Raw genomic sequence first — 21991 nt, forward strand, 5'->3', positions numbered from 1 at the left:
ATGGCAATTGTTGGCTTTTATTGATGCGTAGACCGTGTTGTTTTACCTTGTTTTGTCGCCGGTCTTTTGGTCGCCGGTCTTTTGGTCGTCGGTCTTTTGGTCGCCGGTCTTTTGGTCGCCCGTTGTCCCGGTCGGGGCGACCAAAAGACGGCGACCAAAAGACCGGCGACCAATCGACCGCACACGGTAATTTGGCATCTCTCTCCTTTTAGCATTTCATTAAGTTTCCTTTCTGTGGCAATTGCTAATCTTTTGGCTGAACCCAAACAAACAAACTTTTGTCATTGGGGTCATAAAGTGGAAAAACAGGTCAAAAACAACAGAGATACTTTTGGTACCCAAATACCGACAACTACTATGCACTAGCTAAGCAGAAACTATGTTGCAGGGTACGTGATGGCGCACAACACACTGGTGTCGTAAAGTCCAAACGTTGTGGGCGGAAGACATCGTAACCCGAGGACTCGCTGCACAAAACATGGAGGTAGGGCCTAAAACCCATGCTTATGTTGACTTGCATACAAATACTGTACCGTGTGTGTCCGTGGTATGAAAAGCGCGACGTGTTGGAAAGACAAGACCTGAGGGAGCACGCTGTATAATGCATGTTGAAAGAGAGGAGACGTTTGATCAGCGCTCTGTGTCTCGCTGCAGTGCATCTGCTTTCTCCGCAAGCGCACATTTTATGTAGACACGAGGCTCTCCAATACACAATGCACCGGTGAACTCACATGCGTGGGCATTCGCATTGCCCATCGACACGCTCTGTCGGATGGACGTCACGCGGGGCTCCAGTTCACAGAGAATGCAGTCGTGCTGACAGGAACAATGAAAAATAAAAACTTGGACTTTACCTCTCCTGACCCGTCAAAGAGGACACATTACCAAGCATCTTTTAGAACGTTTTAAGTTTCGGCAAAGGACTTATTAAAGAGTCTGTCTGAAACTCATCCCTGTGTCGTTGCACGCCAAACGACTCAAAGGGAGGTTGCTACCACCGTTAGCGCCATCTAAAGCGAGATGATGAAGTTCCAATCTTGCGCGATGAAAAGTCCATACTTCAAAATCACAAACATGCATAAACATCCTAGAATGCACCCTTGCCACCTCCTTTGAACTGTGCAAAGTAACATTGAGTCTAAGCGTTACAGTTTGCAGTGGGATTTGCATTCCACATACTTCATACTGCATACTTCAGTTAGTTAACCTTGATTTAAAAAAACAAAATAATCTCAAAATCTCTATATCCTGGCCAACTGAACCGATTTGTAATGCGTGTGCAGCAAAAGCGGATTACTGTTAATTTTGTGGTCTGTTTTGTCTAGTCTTATAGTTTTCCAGCCCAAAAAGAACAGAGAATGCTTGAGTTGGCACGCATGTCTCTTCTGTTTGTGTGCTACACAGCGTGCGAGGTGGCATAAACCAAACCACCTGGCGCGTGTAACCGCGGGCTTTCCAAGAGTTGTCTTCTCATCAGCCCCCTCCCCAGTCCCCGAAACTCGGGAATCCCAACTCGTTGCGCCAATTCTTTTCTTCCTTTAACCAAAAGCAGAAGCAATATGAGCAAGAAAACAAAAAACTTTGGAGGCTGCTGAGAGCATCAAGCTGCTTGGGCACATGCCGATAACAGGTAGCGTGCAAAGAGACTTGCAAATTGCATACATTTTCACTGCCAACTTAAGGTGTGCTCTGTTTACCGGCTGTTATTTTCAACACTAAGCCAGAAATGAGCAGCTTCTATTTTCATTAAGACCCTATTTTTTTTCTAATACCAGAGAACTTTATTGTGGATATATCCTTAAAATAAAACTCCTGCGTACTTTGAACTGTTTCTGTAACTGTATTTGTTGTTGCTTTAGATTAAATGTTTGAAATATGTACATATGCAATTACATTGATTTAAGGCTCTGAAACGGAATTATGGCAGATATAAAACATTGGGAAATTTTGTATAACTGTCCTCACAATGTCTGATGATAGTTCTCATTTGTGAAACACCTAAAAATATCAAGCAAGATACCAGAGGATGTTCTGGATCATTACTTTATATCTGCAGTAGTATTATGAGTAAGAATAATCCCATTTCCAATCTTTTTAGAAATACTGTGCATGTTTTGCACGAGTACATTTTCATTTCTGTACAGGTATTTCGAGAAATGTTTTTTTCTCTCCTGACAATAGGATTGGAAAAATGGAAGGAGAAAAAAAAAAGAACATGATATCCACTGCATTGACGCTTCAGCCAAATGTGATTTAAGGGGCGCTGAATAGATTTCTATTCATTTCAAATTTCAATGAGTGATTTGACTAATGAGCATGGTCATAAAACAAATGAAACTTGCAAGTTTGGGGACTAAAGTTTTTCAAAAAAGTGTGTATATTCTTATATTCAAGTGTTGAGCTGGAAAGTTTGCTAATCCTTGCTCGGAATAGCAAACTGATAAATAACTTGCAAACAGATAAAACAAGATGACAAGGAATAAAAATGATCCGACAGCTAAGATAAGCATTTCATTTCCTGTCTTAACACAGCCTTTATCAAAATAAAACAGTGTTCTACTTTCGAGGGAGGAAAAAAAAAGGCTTCCTTGAGTTACTGACAAATTGAGCGGATTAAGATTTAAAAAAAAACATCCCAGATTAAAAAAGTGCAACCAGTCCACTTGCTTTAAAGCCTACACCGTTTTAGAGGCAAGCGAGGCGCGCTAAGTTTATATTATTGGAGTGAAATGAAGCAAAAGACAGAAACGTCAAGATTAACTGCGGTTTCCTTGACGCTAATTGTAACTCGACAAAAGCGACTGAGCGATTCCGACTGACGGCTCTGTCGATGATGTGACTGATGTCGGTTGGGGCGTTTATTTACAGCGGATAACTAATTCCTTATCCCGAAAAGAACACCACTCACACAATAAACTCACTTGTTTGAGAGAACAAATGAAGGACAGAGACTGTGTGACAATAGCAGAAATTGAGGGATTGGACGATGTCTTTAAGACTATTTCGAATATAGTTTTATTGCATTCTGCCAAGAAAGTGATCTCTGTGTTCTGATTTTTCCTTCTCTTTTTTATTTTATTTTTTGTTAACGTCACAATTTCTAAGGAGGAAATTAACTGTTTGTTTAACACTCTTTTAAGGTAAATATTATTGCTTGATGAATTGAGTGTACTGCAACATTAACTTTGATACACAGTGTCTGTACACAGGTCTGTTTATAGTTATAAACAAATATATAGAATAGTAGATAATATGATAGGGAAGTAGAATATCAGATACAGTTTCAGGGGATGTTTGATTTCGTTTGTTGTTACGTAACTTGGATTTTGTTTGATTTTTTTTCGTAACTTTGAATAGTGCGTATGTAGAGGCATTCTTAATTCGAGGTACCCGTGTGCGGTCAATTGGTCGCCGGTCTTTTGGTCGCCGGTCTTTTGGTCGCCGGTCTTTTGGTCGCCGGTCTTTTGGTCGCCGGTCTTTTGTTCGCCGGTCTTTTGGTCGCCGGTCTTTTGGTCGCCGTCTTTTGGTCGCCGGTCTTTTGGTCGCGGTCTTTTGGTCGCGGTCTTTTGGTCGCGGTCTTTTGGTCACCCAAACCGCGACAACGGGCGACCAAAAGACCGACGTCCAAAAGACCGATGACCAAAAGACCGGTGACAAAACAAGGTATAACAACACAGTCTACGCATCAATAAAAGCCAACAATGGCCATGAGCAGTTTCACTGAGCCGACGTGTGAGTGTATAAGACTTTGTATGTACATGCGTTGTCCCTTTAAGAAGCTACGTCAGTCAGGGTCTTAACAAGTTCTCCAACAAAAAACAATAAAAGTCTGGGAAATTTGGAGCTTTTCTTTAGCCTAATAATTACTAGGGCATTAAGTATGACTAAATAGTAATTCACAGTTTGTATTTAGGGAATTTGAGCAACAATTTAAATGGTAATTATCACTTACCTTCCGGGCGACCAAAAGACCGGCGACCAATCGACCGTGTACCCGAGGTACCACTGTGTTTGTGTTAAAACAACTTTAAAGGGTTGAAAATCATGTGGCAAAGGTTGAAATTCAGTGAAGTTGATTTGAACTCACCCTGACTGACAGTGTGAAGCATCAGCAGCAGCAGGACAAGCATCAGGTTCTGCAGTCCACACGAAAGCATCACGTCGCACATCCTGCCACCCTTGAGACAAGATAGAAAGACACATGAGGGCAAGACTCTCTGAAGGTGGTGACCAAATGTCTTTGGATGGACAGCTGTCACTTCATCCATCATTGTGATTTACGGTCCCAGTTCCAGTGGACTACTCCGAAGCCCTTCGCAAGGCTCCAGTGGTTATTATAAGCCTTTAAAAGGGGGAAGAGAACACACTCAACTGGCTGCTCCTGTCATGTATCATCTCTCTCAAGTGTCGTTTGAACTATAGGCTATTATCTTTATACTTCAGAAGACAAGTAGGTCCCATTTGGACAGTGAACACTCACACTTAATGACATTTAAAACTTCATTTTCCTTTTGTCTTTTTCTCTTTATTCCTGATTTGGATCGTTAGGGTGGATTAAGTCTACTTCCAGAATCCACTGCCTCACACTCAGTTGCATTACAAAGTTGGAGTTTCTATTTTGTTTTGGTAAATGAAAAAATTTAAGCATGATTATTATCCACAACGATAGATTAAGAAGAGGATATATTCACCAATGTACTAACTCCAGTCCTTTGAAGGAAATGCTACATTTAAATGTTTGATTTAGTTTACTTTTGACATAGGAATGGATGCAACAGTCTGACAACTTGATTTTATTTGCTGTATTGACAATTCCATCAATGAAAATACCATTTTATTTAAAAATATGATATTTGTTAAAAGCAGTTTACAAAGCCTTAAGGCACATATCAACAAAAAATAACTAGCAGATGAAGGTGCGTGACTTAATACGAGCATGGGGTGTGTGCATGTGTGGTGGAAAAAAAGTGTGTATAGAGCAGCTAGGGCAGGGGTGTCAGACTCGGGTTGGTTCGCGGGCCGCGTTAACGTCTACTCGATTTCATGTGGGCCGGACCATTTTAGATAAACTTAGACTTTTTATGAATGGATTAAAAGAACTGGATTAAAATCCCTGAATATACAGTTTTTATAGCTCTAAAACAATGTTTATTTTAGCTTTTTTAAATATATTTTACAAATGATTTTTGAACTAAAAACACAGAAAAAAATGGACTAAAAAATTACAATTATTGATTTAAAAGGGGGAAAATCAGGAAATTTAATATATATATCTATACTCTTCATTTTAATTTGATCCTAAAACAGAAAGTTGGCACTCATGATTTGTTTCCCGGGCCACACAAAATGATGCGGTGGGCCAGATTTGGCCCCCGGGCCGCCACTTTGACACATGTGAGCTAGGGTGTATAGATTCACATTATACAGTAACACTACTTGGCCATAGCTAGTTGGCTGGCAGGCTGACAGGAGCAGGCTGTGGTGAAGGCTCGGATAAGGTAAGTAACTGTCAAATTGTGCTCTGAAGTGATACACACACACAGTGGATTCTTGTATTAAAAATACTTAAAGGGGCATGCATGGTTTCATTGGGGGGGCATAAAAGTATAGCGCAATCCGCCCAAGACAACGACTGAAATATTGACCAACAGCTCTAAAAGAAATAGTAAATCACTTAAAAAGGAAGGACTGGATTTAATGATTTGACTTGAGGATTAACAAACATGTTCAGATACCATGCAAAAATGTGAGTCATCTCAGAGTTGCTCTATTGAGAGTCAACTCTTGTTTCGTCCTTCCTTTCCCAGAACAAAATCATCGATATAATCACTTCATATCAAGGGGCACATGGAAATATGAAATTGATATAAAGAGGCTCCAGCAGCCTGACTATCTATTGTATATCTAAGATGATATATGTGTCCTCACAGCCACAGGACAGCGACCAAATGAGGTGAAATGAAGTCAGGCCTGGACGGCCGAAGGGGCTCTGCGAGTAAATAATAAATGTGGGCTCTCTGGGGGAGACGTGGCGGACCTGAGGGCTAGGGGGGGAGAGAGGGTGAGGTGTGTGGGAGGGGGAGATACTGGACACTGATAGCCCGTGTCAGTTACAGAGGTGCAGGTCCATTTACAGGTGCATGTAAGGACACAAAGACTGACTTCATCGCAAATAGCTGTGCGCAATGTCTATCTACCGTGGGACTGTTAGTATTTCACTCCCTTTGGAATTAGTAGGTTACAAATTTTATTGACTAAAAACAGCGTGTATTTGATCCTTTACAACTCGAGCAGAATTGTGGTCCCCTTTTTGATTAAATGAACAATTTATAGCGAACAAACCAAGGAAACAGTTTAAAAATGTGGTTTTGTTGAACAAGGTAGATGTGGATGTGTGCTTTATTTCTAAGTTTGCAGGGAAATGTGTAAATGGCTTGGAGACAGGTTGAAAGAATGGATTGTTCTCAGATGAAAGGCAAATAATTTCAATTTGGCATCAGCTCCGACTGTTGTGTTTTGGGGGATGGCGATGTACGACCCGAGAATATCTCACAGTCAAGCGTAGAGGTGGAAATCTTCTGTGCCTCCCACCAGAGATGACATAAAATCAAAGGAGAGGAAAAAAAAATGCTTGGAGAAATTAGATCTTCATTCAGAGGATAATTAACTGTTTGATATGGGTTTGGTAGGCTTTATTAGTCCCTTTGTTGTCATTGCACAATGTGTGTGAGTGTGCGTGTGTTTTCCAGTATTTTTTTTTAAACGTGTTGGTAGGAATGGATTTCTTTTTACTTTTTTAATAAAAGACCCCTGAGTGTTGTCATGTCTTTAAATGTTAAGAGATTCTTAAAACTGCAGTGTGCTAGCCTCAGTTATGTAATTTTTATGGTTACTTACATCCAAAAGCAGCTCTTTCAAACAATTACGGGTTTACATCAAGGTTTAGTTCAAAAGTTGACATATATCACTATTTCATTGAGCACAAACCTGATGCCTCACGGCCAAATTAGCGTTAACATCCATTTGCAAGATGTCAAGAGGAATGAACCCGAGCTTCACTACTTGCTAAAACATTCCAGAAAATAAAATAGCGATGACATATTCATACAAAACTCACTTTTCCACACCATGATTGAAGGCTTTCAATTGCAATAATTTGACCTGAGAAGGCATTACCTATAAATGACTTCCCATGGCTGGTCTTAGGTGCAGTGGTAATTACTCCACAGTCACCATGCCAACAGCAGTGTTTCTCACTGCAACCCAGTGTCGCCTTTAAATGATATTCAAGATGGTTTTATAAAGGTAAACAACTGCAAATCGCCACTATGAGTGTTGAAAAATCAAACACCTGCACATACAAGAACAATCTGGAAGCAATGTTCCGTCTAAACTGCGCGTGTGCGCAATTGCGCACTATTCTCGTCATCTCTGCGCACAGCAAATCATATGGAGCGCAAAAAATAAAATCCTTTTTTTTCCTTAGCTGTGAGGCCGACGCGCAAACCACTCATCCGCCGGGCCGCCATTCATAGATATTAATCATTACATTTTATTATTACTAAATCATTTATGTGTAGTAGACATACACCTTCTTATGGCAGGTGTGATACTGGTGTGTGCCCATAGCGAGCAATGATGATGTTGCTCACACTGGTACTCAGTGTGCTCAGGGAGGTTGTCTTTCTGCTCAGACAAACAAAAAATTAGAGGGAACATTGTCTAGAAGTAAGGTCAAATGCTATCCATCATTAAAAAAACCATTTAATCACCCAAGTTTTCTATGTAATGATAGAGCTACTCTATTTTTACTGCTTTAAAATTGTTTTTTTTACTGGTCTTGATCATTGACTTTGCATAGCAATGACATATTTTTGTTGCCTCACTACAAGTGCTTGAATTGCTCCGAAACAAATGAGCTGCAACAAATGAACCTGCACTCCACTGCCGTTTAATGATTACTTAAAGCCCCAGAAGATAATCAAAGCTGTTGTGTCCCTTAGAAAAAAAACTGGTGCAACCTTAACTCATTTGTGTGGGTTCTCTATAATAGCAAACTGTTTTTGTTGTGTTCTTGCAACATGACTTTCTTGGCCCTTTAGCTGCAGGGCACTGTTTCAAAAATATTTAGTTTGGAGCTCACAACTTTAAGTATTATTTTCACTACTGATGTTTTACATCTGCAAACCGAAGCCAAGTGACGATAACTGCACAACAGCCACTTGCAAAATGATGCGTGCAATTATTTATGGAGTCGAACACAAGCGCTTCCGCACTGCTGTGCGCATTATGTGAATGGAAAGACAGATTTGTGCGCGGAGCTGAGTGTAATTGGACATATAAATTGGTACATTTTGTTACACAATATGATGCCGTGGAGATAGACATTCATTGTCTTCATTAACATGTAAAATGCAACTGGATAAGTGGGTATTGATATTTGTGTTCATGAGAAATGGTGACAGGAAATGTGTCGGAAAAATAAATAGACGTGTCCTTTGAATGTATGTGTTTTTTGATGCTTTTTGTAGTTTGTGAATGAGAAAAGATATCTGATTTAAAATGTGTCATCAACATATAGGTGTCTAATTAATTATAGAATGTGCTGTCATATCTCCTATGTGAAAATACCAAAAGATTCACAAGAGATCCAATCATTAAGAGGCACACAAAAGTGTTGTTTAAAACAACACAGTAACAGAAGGCAAATTTCAGCTCCACTCACATGCCAGCCCTTAAATGTCCATTTATGTCTCCCCCACAATGCATTTGTGGGCAGTTGGATGGGGGAAATAAATGAGCTGGGCTGGTCATGTGAAGACAAAAAAAAATGGACTCTAGTTCAATTTGCCACATACAAGCACATACAATGAAGCCTGGCATTTAGGAAAATACACTATGTTGTGCAACAAAAAAAATGCACCAAGGAACTGAACATAAAGCTGTGTAACTTTAAACCATGTGTCCTTATTTTCAGAAAAAGAAAAACTGGAAACGTCCTACTTCCATTTTCTTTTATGTGCCCCAACAAACAAAAAACATCATGTTAAAACCTTATGTTAACACATTCAAAATTCTGCAGACCTCCATCGTCATCTTATCTTCTTGCCCAGTTAAACGCTTCCCACAACAAAGCAATACATATCCACATCCTGCTCATCGATTAGTGGGGATGTGGGTAACAATTTACATTGTAGCTTGTTTCCAAGCCAGGGAATTACCGCTCTAGCTAATTAAGTATTAGCACCACGGGGTGTGTGAAATCTGGAAAACCTCAATGTAGCTATCGAATATTTGAAGCTGTAAAAGATTGGCTTCTGGGCTATGCAATGTAAACCTGAGGAGCACAAAGTATCCCATTTTACTTCCCGACTTGTGTTAAACCCGAAATGGAACATTGGATAAAGGCTTATTTCCTGTTTTTTGTTGAATGGGCTCATTTTCCCTTTTTTCCTCAAATTAAAAATAAAAATAAAATAAATGGTACATCTGCTGGAAAGCCAACATCTTTCCAGATCTGACGTGCTAAAAGGCCGATCTCTGTCTGACAAATTTGAACCTCAACATCTATTGCCAGGAAGAACACAACACGACAAGTACTGAAAATTGCGTGTGTTTACGGATATTAGTCAGACTGGTGTTTGACATTTGTTGTATGAAATTGTTTTGAAACCGCTACCAAAAACTTTTGAATACCTCCATACCTGTCAACCTCTGCCGATAACTGCCCTTATAAATGATTATGATTCCCCTTACAAACCCCCCAAAAACCTTACAAACACCGTACGAGTCATACGACTCGTACGGTGTTTGTAAGGTTTTTTGGGGGGTTTGTAAGGGGAATCATAATCATTTATAAGGGCAGTTATCGGCAGAGGTTGACAGGTATGTACCTCACACATACAAACCAGCCACCTAAAAGATCCTGAGACTGGACAGGAGGTTTTAGGGGTAATAGTCCGAGCCAGGACTGGTTTTGTTGTATTGGAAGTACTTATTTATTTATCACAGCAATGTAACATTGTGGTAAGAGTTGCTTGCGCGGTACATAAAAGTGTAATTTCACAGCTCTATTGTGATATTTTGCACGCTCTCCTTTTTATAGACATTAACGATGAAAGCATTTATTTCAGAGTGCTTTTGTGGATGTTTTCCCATCAGCGTTTCTTCATTGTACGACTTCACGGGACGATTTTTTTTGCAGGATTTGAAAAGAACTGAAGACTGCTGTTTGTTGCGATGAGCTGTCTCACAGCCAAACCGGAATAGAAAAGGGACGCAATGAAAGAGGAGAGCTCGATCCTGAGCCGGTCGCTTCCAACAAAGGCGAATTTGCTTAGCACGCTGAGCGCGGAATATGTTGAAGGGATGTGGAAAAACTAGAGAAAATGCTATTACTTATAGTTGAATGCCACACAGGTCTCCTTTATTCATTCCCACAATGTCCCGCGAGCCAGCCAGCAGCCAACGCTATTAGAGAAGGATCTGCCATTACTTACTCTAAAACATATTACCTCGCTCTTGTGTCCAGGAGAGGCGAGCTCACCCTACGCGAGATGAGATGAAGCAAAAGGGGGTAGAGACGTGAATTGATGAAAGGCTGTGTGGTGTGAAAGAGCTGGCTGGAGAAAAATGGAGGGGAAGGCGAAAAGCTTTCTGCACATGGGTCACTTTTCAAAAAATGTCCGGGACATCTCATTTACACTCTGGCAAATGTTAAACTTGTTCGGGGTGCATGTCAAGGTCGCCTCGGCCAGCTGCTTGTCTTCCCGCGAGGGATGTATACAAATGTGGCTGCACACGAGAGGTCAAGAGTAAGAAAAATTGTGCGGCAACCACGTGAAATCAAGGATGTCGGCTTGGTAGGCGTAATGGTAATTGGGTAGAACATTTTGCTGTCCATAGTGTATGTTACATGTTATGCATTCAGATTACATGGCGTTTGAGATTTCGCCAATTGCCTTCAGCACAAGAACTACTCCAAAGTAGGGAATACATTTTCACCCTGTCGCCACTATTGTTTCTCTACTCTGACACTACATTCGAAGCTGATACGTTTTGCCTACGGACGAGAGTCATGACGTCACGCTACATTGACGACCAAATAAAAAATAAAGGGGAAATGGATGGTGTCCCGTCTTTGCTCTGAACTCTGAGCTCGACTATTTGACCCAATTGTGCAGATCTCAGAGCCCTACTAGGTTTATATTCCATTAGCATTTCTTGAATGTATTCAGGACCTAAACCATTTGGTAACAGGACTTTAAAATATATATATTTTATAGCTGGCTGGGAGCCATTGTAAAGACTTCAAAATAACAGGAGTAATATGCTCTTTTTTATACAGCTTGCTAAAAACATGGCAAGGATGACGGTCAAATGCTAAGATTTACAGAACTTGTTAATTTATGAAGTTTGAGTATATTATCGTTCTGAATTACAAATTTCTGTGTGATAGCTCAACTTGCCCATTTCTATTTTATATTTCGGCGTATTTTATGGGAAGCCCGGTGAGTGACTGGTTAGCGAGTTGACCTCACAGTGGGAGTCCAGGGTTCAAATCCAAGTCGGTTCACCTGTGTGGAGTTTGCATGTTCTCTCCGGGCCTGCGTGGGTTTTCTCCGGGTACTCGGGTTTCCTCCCACATTCCAAAGACATGAATGGTAGGCTGATTGGGCACTCTAAATTGCCCCTAGGTATGAGTGTGAATGGTTGTTTGTCTCTTTGTGCCCTGCGATTGGCTGGCCACCAATTCAGGGTGTCCCCCGCCTCTGGCCCGAAGTCAGCTGGAATAGGCTCCAGCACCCCCCGCGATGAGGTGAGTATTTGATCTCGGTGCCGTTTTAGTAGTACTTACTAGAGCAACAACTTTTTAAATTCTCTTTTGCAAGTTATTTTGAGAGGAGCAATTTGACGTTTCAATAAAACAAACACGTTCAAGGTTGTAGGAATAAGACGCAGTACAAAAAGTAAACAGACAACATTGATTCAAATCCAAAAAGTCTGAACTAAGACTACTTGCGGTATTATTAAACACTAACAGAACATTTTCAATGTATGTCAGGTAAATAAACTGATAGTTCAAAGAAACTATTGTATCCATATGATAGGATTATTCTTGATTCTTTGAATTGGAATCATATTGTTGTTTCTGTGATAATTTACCTCACTCCATACCTGTAATATCTATTTATTTTTTTAAGAGAAAAAAGTGAGAAACCACAAAAAAGGAATTAATTGCCATTATTAAAGCCACACTGATCTAACGATGTAGGAATGACGACTAGTACAAGACTTATTGGTGCTATCGGCGGCAGGATCGGCGGCTTCATTCGATATATTTCTCCCATTTTAGCAAGGCATCAACAGGGCGACCATTATTGCATTCACACTAACATGTCACGAGGGTACCGCTGCATATTTCAAGCGCAAGATGGATGTCATTTCCCATCAGCTCTTTTGACTGTTATCCTCTCTCGGTCTCCAAGTTCGACTCTGCCTCCGTCAACACACGGTAGAGACACACGGCGCGTAATAAATCCTCCGTGTTGACGGCGGCTCGTAAAGACTGAAGAGCTAATCTAATACGCCGGCGCGAGGGGAGGAACGTCGCTTCACGCTGCAGGGCAAAAGGTCTCGGAAGCAGTCGATAAACCTGCGGCGTTGAACCAACAGGCTTTCTCCAGATCAGAAAAATAACAGATGTCTTGACCGGGAGCCACGGAACATGAATTCAGTGGGAATGGTGCAAAGCTATATCACATTCCAACTGGACACTTTGTCAGCCAGTAAGACAAAGCCAAAGAGGAAACTGCTCGTGGCAAAACTAAAAAGGGAACTTGCTGCCAAAAAGTTGTACAGTAATCCCCTGGTAGTGGAACACAGTGGAAAACCGCTAGTGATTTAGACCCGGCGAAATGCAGTTTATCACAGACGACTCTAGGCGAAAAGAAGATTACCACTTGCCATACACGTAGAGACAAACAACTATTCTCCCAATTTGTTTGATTTCTCCTAGGAAAGTAGCTAACAATTTACTTGGGAAGCGATAAAAGATAACCGAAATTTCCTGAATACGGGATGAATAAAGTTATCCAATCCAATCCAATTTCCATGCCTATATTCAAGTATAATTTATAAGATGTTTTTTTTTCATTTTCTTTTTGTTTCCTGGTCAGCTGCAATAGTTTGGTTTATGTGATAATTTCATTTTATATCTGTAATGTAGATGGATGCAAAATTCCCCTATTTACTTCCATAATTTATGTCTATTTGTTCATTCATTTTCCAAACAGTTTATCCTTACAAGGGTCGCGGAGGGTGCTGGAGCCTATCCAGGCCAACTATGAACAGCAGGGGGAACTAGTTGCCAGCCAATCATAGGGCACAATTTAGAGTGTTTCTACGCTAGAGTGCTCTATGCTGCATATTTTTGGAGTACCCGGCGAAAACCCATGCAAACTCCACACAAGAAGGTTGGAAATCATCAGGGATTGAATCTTCGACCTCAAAACTGCGAGGCAGACTTGCTAACCACATTGACTGAATTGCAGAATTTGGACATTTCCTCATTCATTTCTCCAATAACTCATTTCAAAACAGTTGTAGTATCTGCCCTTTTTTGTTTTATTTCTGAAATTATGTTCTGTAGCTCAAAATACACAAATACTGTGATCTTAGGCTTTTCAGGATAAAATAAAACTGTCTTGGTATCGACGCCAAGTCTGTTTTCCATATTTCTCTGCTTCAATTTGTCACACGGAAAGGTGATATGTCATTAGACAGGTGCCACCGCTACTATAAAATCAATGCAAATCAATGCGCATCACTGAAGACATCTAAAAGGCCTTTTCTATCTTCTGGATGTCTCTTGATAATGGCATAGAGTGAGAAAAATCATCCCTTGATAAAAAGAAACGACTATTTCAATAGAGAGAGGACAGCCATTTTTGGTACGCAACGGCATCAAGTTTTTTTTTTGTGGACGCTGATAAGCAGCTTGGAGGACGACGAGTGACAGGCTGTAGGGGAGCCAGATGGATGGATGGCGTAGTTAAAATTGCACATCATCGCAAATACGGCTGTAAGGAGTGCCCAATTCAGTGTGTGTAGTTGTGCCCGAGTGTCTGTCTTTTACCTCCGTCCAATATTTCCTCTCTGCCCAATGATATTTTATATATACTCATTAAATAATCTCTGGGAGAGACGTGTGTGTGTGTGTGAGGCTTCAGTCTGAGCCAGCGGCGGTGTAATCTGCCACTTTGATGTACCGTTAAATCAATCTGCATCTCATCACAAGCCAAACAGAAACATGCGTCGGGAGGACCAGTCACCAGCGGGATGAAGCTGGACCGGTGTACTTTTAACGAGGGGGCGGCAAGCAAAATCGGATTCAAAGAGAAGTGGGCTACGTGGGGGGCATTTGATCCGGCCCGGCATGTAGTTGTTGAAGCAAATAAACTCAGAACTGTTGAGAGAAAGCTTAGAAAACATTTAATAATAATGGAAGTCATAAGAAAAGCAAGTGTAGTTTGCATGTTCTACCCGGCTTTTGTGGGTTTTCTCCAGGTACTCCAGTTTCCTCCCACTTGCCAAAAATGTGCTTGCTAGACTGGTTGAACACTCTAAATCAAGGGTGTCAGACTCGGGTTGGTTCGCGGGCCGCTTTAACGTCAACTTGATTTCACGTGGGCCGGACCATTTTAGATATATTTAGATTTTTTATAAATGGATTAAAAGAACTAGATTAAAAGCCCTAAATATTCAGTTTTTATAGATCTAAAACAATGTTTATTTTACCTTTTTTTAGATATATTTTTAGATTTTACAAAATGATTTATGAACTAAAAACACAGAAAAAAATGATTAAAAAAATTACAATTATTGATTTAAAAGGGGGAAAATCAGGAAATTTAATATACATCTATACTCTTCATTTAAATTTGATCCTAAAACAGAAAGTCGGCACTCATGATTTACTGTCCCGGGCCACACAAAATGATGTGGCGGGCCAGATTTGGCCCCCGGGCCGCCGCTTTGACACATATGCTCTAAATTGTTCTTAGTTAAGAATATGAGCATGAATGGGTGTCCATCTCTTTGTGCCCTACGATTTGGCTGGCAACTAATTAAAGGTTCCCAAAGTAGGATCTGGCATCCCGCAATCTTTGTGAGGATAAGCGGTATGGGAAATGAATAAATGCATACTATAGCCAGTTGAGTTCATGTTGTATTCTCCACTATAGTCCAGGCCTTCATTCCTTGCTCCTTGCTTTTTTAAATTCCTGTTTTTCGACCCAGACATGCGTCCTTGCTCTGAGACACACTGGGATCCCCGGGGCTGTATCGATTCCCAGGCACTCTCATTTGGGAGAAACACAATTTATGAGACCTGCCAGCGCCCAGGTTTATTTACTTATTTACCCAGTGCCTGCTCTGGGGCTCTGTGTGAGTTGGCCGCATCCAAGTGGGACCATTATTTAAGGGTGTGAGAATACGTGTAACCATCATTCAGAAGAGTAAATTGATACTGCGTAGAAGGGCCAAGTTTTTGTGTTAGTGCAAATCTTAGCATTTGTTGGTGGTTTTTGTTTTCTTCCAGAAAAAGTCTGTCTTGGACAACACAGGGATTGAGTTGGGCTTTAGCTCTTACTACAAAATAGATATTGTCTGGATTTCACCCTGACACTATTTTAGCTCTGAAGTGACAGTAGTGCTTTCTGGAGGTGATCTTTTCATTTTAAAAGCAGCCCTTTTGACACGGCGTGTAGAAACCGGGATTTTATTGTTTTTAGTCTCGTATTGGTTATTCTGTTCAAACAGCAACAACACAGAATGGGGATAAAGTTTTTGCGGTATCAGAGCACCTGTGCAATCCTTTTTTGGCAATTTTCACAAGAGGGCCGAAATGAAAAACACAAGTGGACGTCATTGCAAAATGTGTAAAAATAAAAAAAGCTATGGCTATTAGGAAGTATCATTTGAGTTTGATTTATTTGAAAAGGGACAGCACATATTGTTTTATATTTACATTAACTTCTGCAAAGCAAGTTTCAATTGTTACCAAACTTATCACATCGCATTTGACCCCACTCGTCATTTGCTGTGCTCAGATTGCCCAAAAATGCTATCGACTGAATTCATGGATGGATGAGTACCTCTTGTTAGTGGCTTAAAAGTGTGATTGCAGTGTTGCACCAATTCCACACAGAGTTTCCATTCAAAGGGCACATCAGGGCTCCGGTATTTATACACAGAAACCAGTGAAATAGAATAGCTTAGCAACTGCTGATGAGTTAACTCAGTAACAATTCTATTTGGATTACAACGTAGTTAAGTCACGTTAACCTTGCATGACAAGAATTTTAAAACCTTGGACAAAACTTTTAATTAAACAACTAGAATAAGTAAAAGGCAAAAGATATGTTTATAACTACACAATTTTTCATTGACACTTGATCATTTGGGGAGGTTTAAGCTCTGTCCAGTGCTATTCAAGTTTTTTTTTGCTCATTTTACCTGTCATTAATCATCAATCATCTGCCAACTAAAAAAAGGTATTAAATTACACTTTTCCTTCAGCTGCATAACAATTTTACGGCCATTCTATTACGCTCTGTCATCATAGCAGGCCTCTTTTTTGCTGGGGCACGGCTTTATAAGTTGTTTGATTTCAAAACATTTTCATTCAAGGATGTCAAAAGCCCCCACAGAACACCAACAAACGCGCATGGAATTTGAAATTGAAGGGTTGTCCTTTACATGATGATAAGTGCTTTAGTCATGTGTGAAGCGAACATTGCAAGAGTGTTCCTGAACACACACACACACACACCCACACAAACCCACACACACACACACTCCTACTGTCTCATCCTACCTCCCTCCTGTTCCGACTGCTGCTGCCAGCCCCGAAGGAAGGAAGACACATGGCCAGACAACATCAGACTACGCTTTGATCATTTCTCAGTAATTGACGGCGTTCCAAACCCAATACTTGCAGTGTGACACACACATACACATACACGTACGCAGACACACAAATGCATGCAAAAACAGCTGCAAAGTCTGTTGTTCAGGCCAAAAGATTTGGAGGCTGATCTACTAACTGGACGCTGGACAACCATAAGCCGCAAATTGCTGCGTAGGTTTTATTACGGGATCTGGAAGGACTGGAGGAAAATTAATTAATTCAGCAAGTGCAGTGGGATTCAACTATGACACAAACTGTGGGCGCTAATGTTTTATCTTTAGATTAAAAAAAACCCAAGAGATAATTCAGTGAAAATGAAACAATGTCATACACATAATATAAATACTACTTTTCAAATACTGACGAGAGCAAAGTTGATTTTTTTTTGGTAGGGTAAGTGTTTGATACGTGGAACAAATGTATTAGAGCTTTTGATAAAACTTAATTGAGGTGGTATTGTTATGGACAGCGGCTGTATTTTACTAGAGGACCTAGACCACTTAGTGTGAATGAATTAATTCAGCTTTTCACAACAATTGCACAAATAAGAAAGCCAATATCCACATTTTAATAACTTAACTTAACTTTGATCATTACTGGGATTCACTTTGGCTGTTATTTACATTGGTTTGAAGATGTTTGACATTAAAATTAATAAAATGTGCAAAACAACAAGAAATAATTTCATTATGGTGATTTATCCTTGCATCGTACATGAATTGCAATATTAACCATTACACAACTGTATAAAACTTTGAAAATTAGGATGACTGCTCATTTAGGGCTGCCATTTCCAATATACAACAGCACTTAAATGCATTGTCAATATTAACGTCAGAAAAAGTAAGTAACCAAAGAAAAAAACAAAACAAAATAACTCAAAAGCCCCAAACAATTTAAATGGTTTCTTCCTACAGCTAGACATTTTGCCTCTCAGCACCAAGCCACTTGCTAAGAAGGCATACAAGATTATTAACCTGTCCAAATGACAATAGCAAATAACCTGCAGGACATCTGACAGACAAATGATGTTTTCTGGTGCAGCTAAATATTGATGTACATAGTGTGAGACTTCAAGTGCCCCCATCAATATAACTCAAACCTGATGATAAGTTCTACTCTGACCATACGCTGTTCTCAATTGAATCCATTTCGAATCATACTCCGAAAAAAGCAGAGTAAGCTTCACTTCTCTGATGTCTCGGATGTTAATCCTCGATTAATATAATGAAGTACTTGAATTAATTAGTGAATGACTTCATTAACCTGTCCAGACTTAATATATGGGATACATATCCGAGAGCCGTGCAATCTTTGCCACAATGGGACATTTAACCCGCTGGCTGATGCTGTCATTAATCATATCCACCCTTACATGACGAGTCAGTCAGTCCTCCAAGTGGTAATTGGTTCAAAAACGCGAGTCATTAGCAATGACACAAAAGGGCCGGGATGTATGACCGGTTAATGGCACGACACTCCAACAATAAGAACCATTAGTCTTCAACATTAGACGAGCACTGAGTGGATTCCATATGACTGACCGTAAGTAATGGTATCCAAAAACCAAAAAAAAAAACTTTTAATTTCTATCGTATGACACCTCATTCCGCACCAGAGTGAAATATTAGAAATGCACATTGGAAGCCCATCCCTTCTCTGTCGTAAAGCGCGGCTAATTTGCTTCCAATTAAGCAGCTAAATCACTTTATTACTCCACATTCAAGGCTAGAGTGCCTTAATGCATCTTTCCATGATTTGGGACAGTGGTGGGAATGAATAAAAGCCCGCAAGGCAGGCTGTAAATTTCCCCCGGTCAAACCGCAGGTTTGCAGGTACTTATCTCCTCTTATCACGTTAGCACAAACTGTGTGCTGCTCCACACAGCCTTTTGGCTTCGGTGCAATTATTTCGTTTTCATTTAGTTAATTCCAAAGCGATTAGTGCTATGAAAAATCTCCCTGAATATTGCTTTATGTTGGAAGAACACAACCAATTTCCAAAATAGATTAGGAACATCATAAAGGTAGATAAATTTACATGGATTCTGGAAAACAGAATACTAAACACACTATTTCGCAACAACAAAATGCTAATTTTTGTCCAAAAACTCCATGTTGGAAAACCAAAGGCAAAACACCACAACCAAGTATTATTCAAAATATTTTTCATATTTTTTACTAGCTATTTAAAACACACATTTAAGACAATTATCCAGATTTTCATTTTTATGTTTTTTTTTAAATACTATACTAGAAAAAAAGGGAAAAATGGTACTAATGTGTCAACAACGCACAATAAAAAAAAATAGGATTAAATACTGGATTAGAAGTCGAACACAATTCATTAAATAATAATGTGCACATGTAAGACTCATAATTGACTTAATAGAAATTGATCCGCAAAACAGCATTGCACACGTATATATACACATACATATAAGTAGCAGCAGCCATCTTGTCAATATCAGCGGAATACAAATTGAATGTTATGTCATACATTTGGACCATTGACAGTGTTTCTTCGCATCCGGCATCTTACATTCAAGATGCATTTACCGCCAACTAGTACGGGTGTCTTCATGTCAGCGCAATAGACTCAATTCCAGACTTTGCTTACCCCGTGCCAATGCGCTGCACGTAACACAGAGGTTGGGAAGGAATTGGCAACTAGCCAGAGGTTCACGGGCAATACTAATCCTCTTCCAATAGGGCATTTTCTATCACTACCCCTTGATTTAACAAGTGAATGAAAGCTAACCGCCTGATGGTGAAGGACAAGCGTGAGCGAACCCGTCCTCAAAGGGCCACTTTGAGGGCAGGTTTTTGTTCCAACCGATCCAGCACAGACAGTTTAACCAATGAGGTTTCTGCTGAAACAACAACCTGACGCCAATCCACTTTGCACTTGTAGGACACCAGATTGGTGAGAAGATATCCTTTTGATAGGTTGGAATGAAAACCCTGCACCGACGAGGCCATTTGTGGAATACTTCATTTTTCCACCCTCAGTGTAGGGGTTCACTTGCCTGACAGGCGAGGGCTCAATTCCCGTTAGTGACAGTATGATTGGGAGTGCGAATGTTCGTCTGTCGCTCTGTGTGCCCTAATGGCTGAATGGCGACCAGTCTAGGGTGTAGTCTGCCTTTCGCCTGAAGTTAGCTGGCATAGGCTCCAGCAACCCATACAAGGATAAGTGGTACAGAAAATGAATGAATTAAAACTGTTCGAAACATGTTTCCTGACGTGACCGGACGTTTGGTCGCCCGAATGTTTGGTCGCCGGACGTTTGGTCGCCCGGGTGAATATAATTTTGAGAGCTGGTTTCAACAGTAAACTCTCGGTCATGTCAAACGTCCGGCGACCAAACGTCCGGCGACCAAACGTCCGGCGACCAAACGTCCGGCGACCAAACGTCCGGCGACCAAACGTCCGGCGACCAAACGTCCGGCGACCAAATGTCCGGGCGACCAAATGTCCGGGCGACCAAACATCCGGCGACCAAACGTCCGAGTACCGTTTCCTGAAGCTTGTGAGATACACCCAAAAACTGGAGGTGGCAACGGCACCATACCGAAGAAAATTCCAATGTTAATGACTGGGCTGAACTCTTCGGTACATATGGCGTCTATGATTAACGGCCAGCAACCTGAAAGCACAGGCTGCTCCCATGCGACGAGTCACTGTGGATGCAGACAGATGAGTAGGTAGTGGGACTAAGATGAATGAGCTGGGAGTGTGTCTGTTTTCACAATCAGCTGCAATGACACCCGCGACGCTTTGTATCCTCTTAGAAAGGAGGGTGTCCCCCAAGGCAATTTAGCTTGTTGAAAGGATGTTATTGAAAGAGAGAAAGCAAACACCTGCCATATCATGACAACGATGCAGATAGTTCCACTGCAGATCAAGGTAAAAAGGAAATTCAGCCATTTTCTAAAATGCACTTTCACCTTTTTTAGCTGACCTGGAGCCTCTCCGAGCTGGTTTTTGCTTCAGTGGACTCATTAAGTGAAGATGAGTATTATCTACAATGCGCAAATTTGTCATGAAATGTCTAATCAGCAAACTTAACCAAACATTTGCTGGAGTTAAAAACCAGTCCATTGACTCCATGTTCCAAATAACAAGAATCATTTTCAAAAATGCAAATATATGACAAGCCATCAATAAAGGACTTTCCAAATTCTTTGGGGTTTTTTCTCTGTTAAATGCAGATCTTATTCCGAACCAGCACGAAAAGCAAAGGTTCACTCTTCCCCAATGTAATTGCTCCACCTTGGTCTGCTTAAGGTGTAACATTTCATACCAAAAAGCGATCTGATCTCCCCCAATCAAGACAAAAGTAGCCTGAAGAAATGAGAAACGCTTCATTTTAACCGAGAAGGAATTGCTTTGCAGTCGCACGAAGCACGGATGAGTTTTGTCTAATGGGCTAATACATCTCTAACTAATGGACCTTTAAAGGGCTACCGGGGCGGAATACGTCCCAGACCCCCCCATCCCCCTTTCTGCAACGGCGAGAGCCGGCATGACCTTCTGAAAGCTGCCAAAAAAAGCAAACAGCTCATTTATCCAACCATCATCACAAAGAGGAGACAAAGGCAGGGGGCAATGCTAACTTGCAGGAGGTCTCTGGAATCAAGCCGCTGGCTTCAGCTTAGACCTGACAGCTTGGGGCTGCACTTTAAATAAAAAAACAAAAACAAATGTGAACCAGTATTGGTTGGCTAACAATGAAATTTGATGATGGACTTTAGATAAAGCAGTGGTTCTTAATCTACACTCAAATACCCGTAGATAAAAATAGGGGGGGAAAGCTTCATAATATTGTGAAAAAATGATATATATGGAAGGTTTTATAGTTGTACTTGTTTAGAAAATAAGCATCTTTTTCAGGGTAAAAGGTTAAAAAGTAGAGGAAGTTTGACAGTTGGTGCTGAAATGAAGTGATACAAGAGAGAGGTATAAATGAAATATTGGATTTGAGCATCTCCTCCTCTACACTCGCCAATGTAAAAAC

At 40.6% G+C, this 21991-nt stretch overlaps 1 protein-coding gene across 4 annotated transcripts in view; it reads right to left on the reverse strand.

Annotated features, from left to right (window-relative positions):
• ncanb (neurocan b) overlaps window positions 1-21991 on the reverse strand; it is a 145203-nt gene that overhangs the window by 89599 nt on the left and 33613 nt on the right. For all 4 annotated transcript variants that reach the window (XR_013301238.1, XM_077606629.1, XM_077606630.1 and 1 more), the window contains one exon: window positions 4088-4178. Coding sequence is in view for 3 of the 4 variants with exons in the window: in XM_077606629.1 (XP_077462755.1) it covers window positions 4088-4169 (82 nt within the window). In the remaining variant the exon portion in view is untranslated. The remainder of the gene's footprint in view (window positions 1-4087; window positions 4179-21991) is intronic.

Source organism: Stigmatopora argus, chromosome 8 (genome assembly GCF_051989625.1).
Source record: "Stigmatopora argus isolate UIUO_Sarg chromosome 8, RoL_Sarg_1.0, whole genome shotgun sequence".
Taxonomy (NCBI): Eukaryota; Metazoa; Chordata; class Actinopteri; order Syngnathiformes; family Syngnathidae; genus Stigmatopora; species Stigmatopora argus.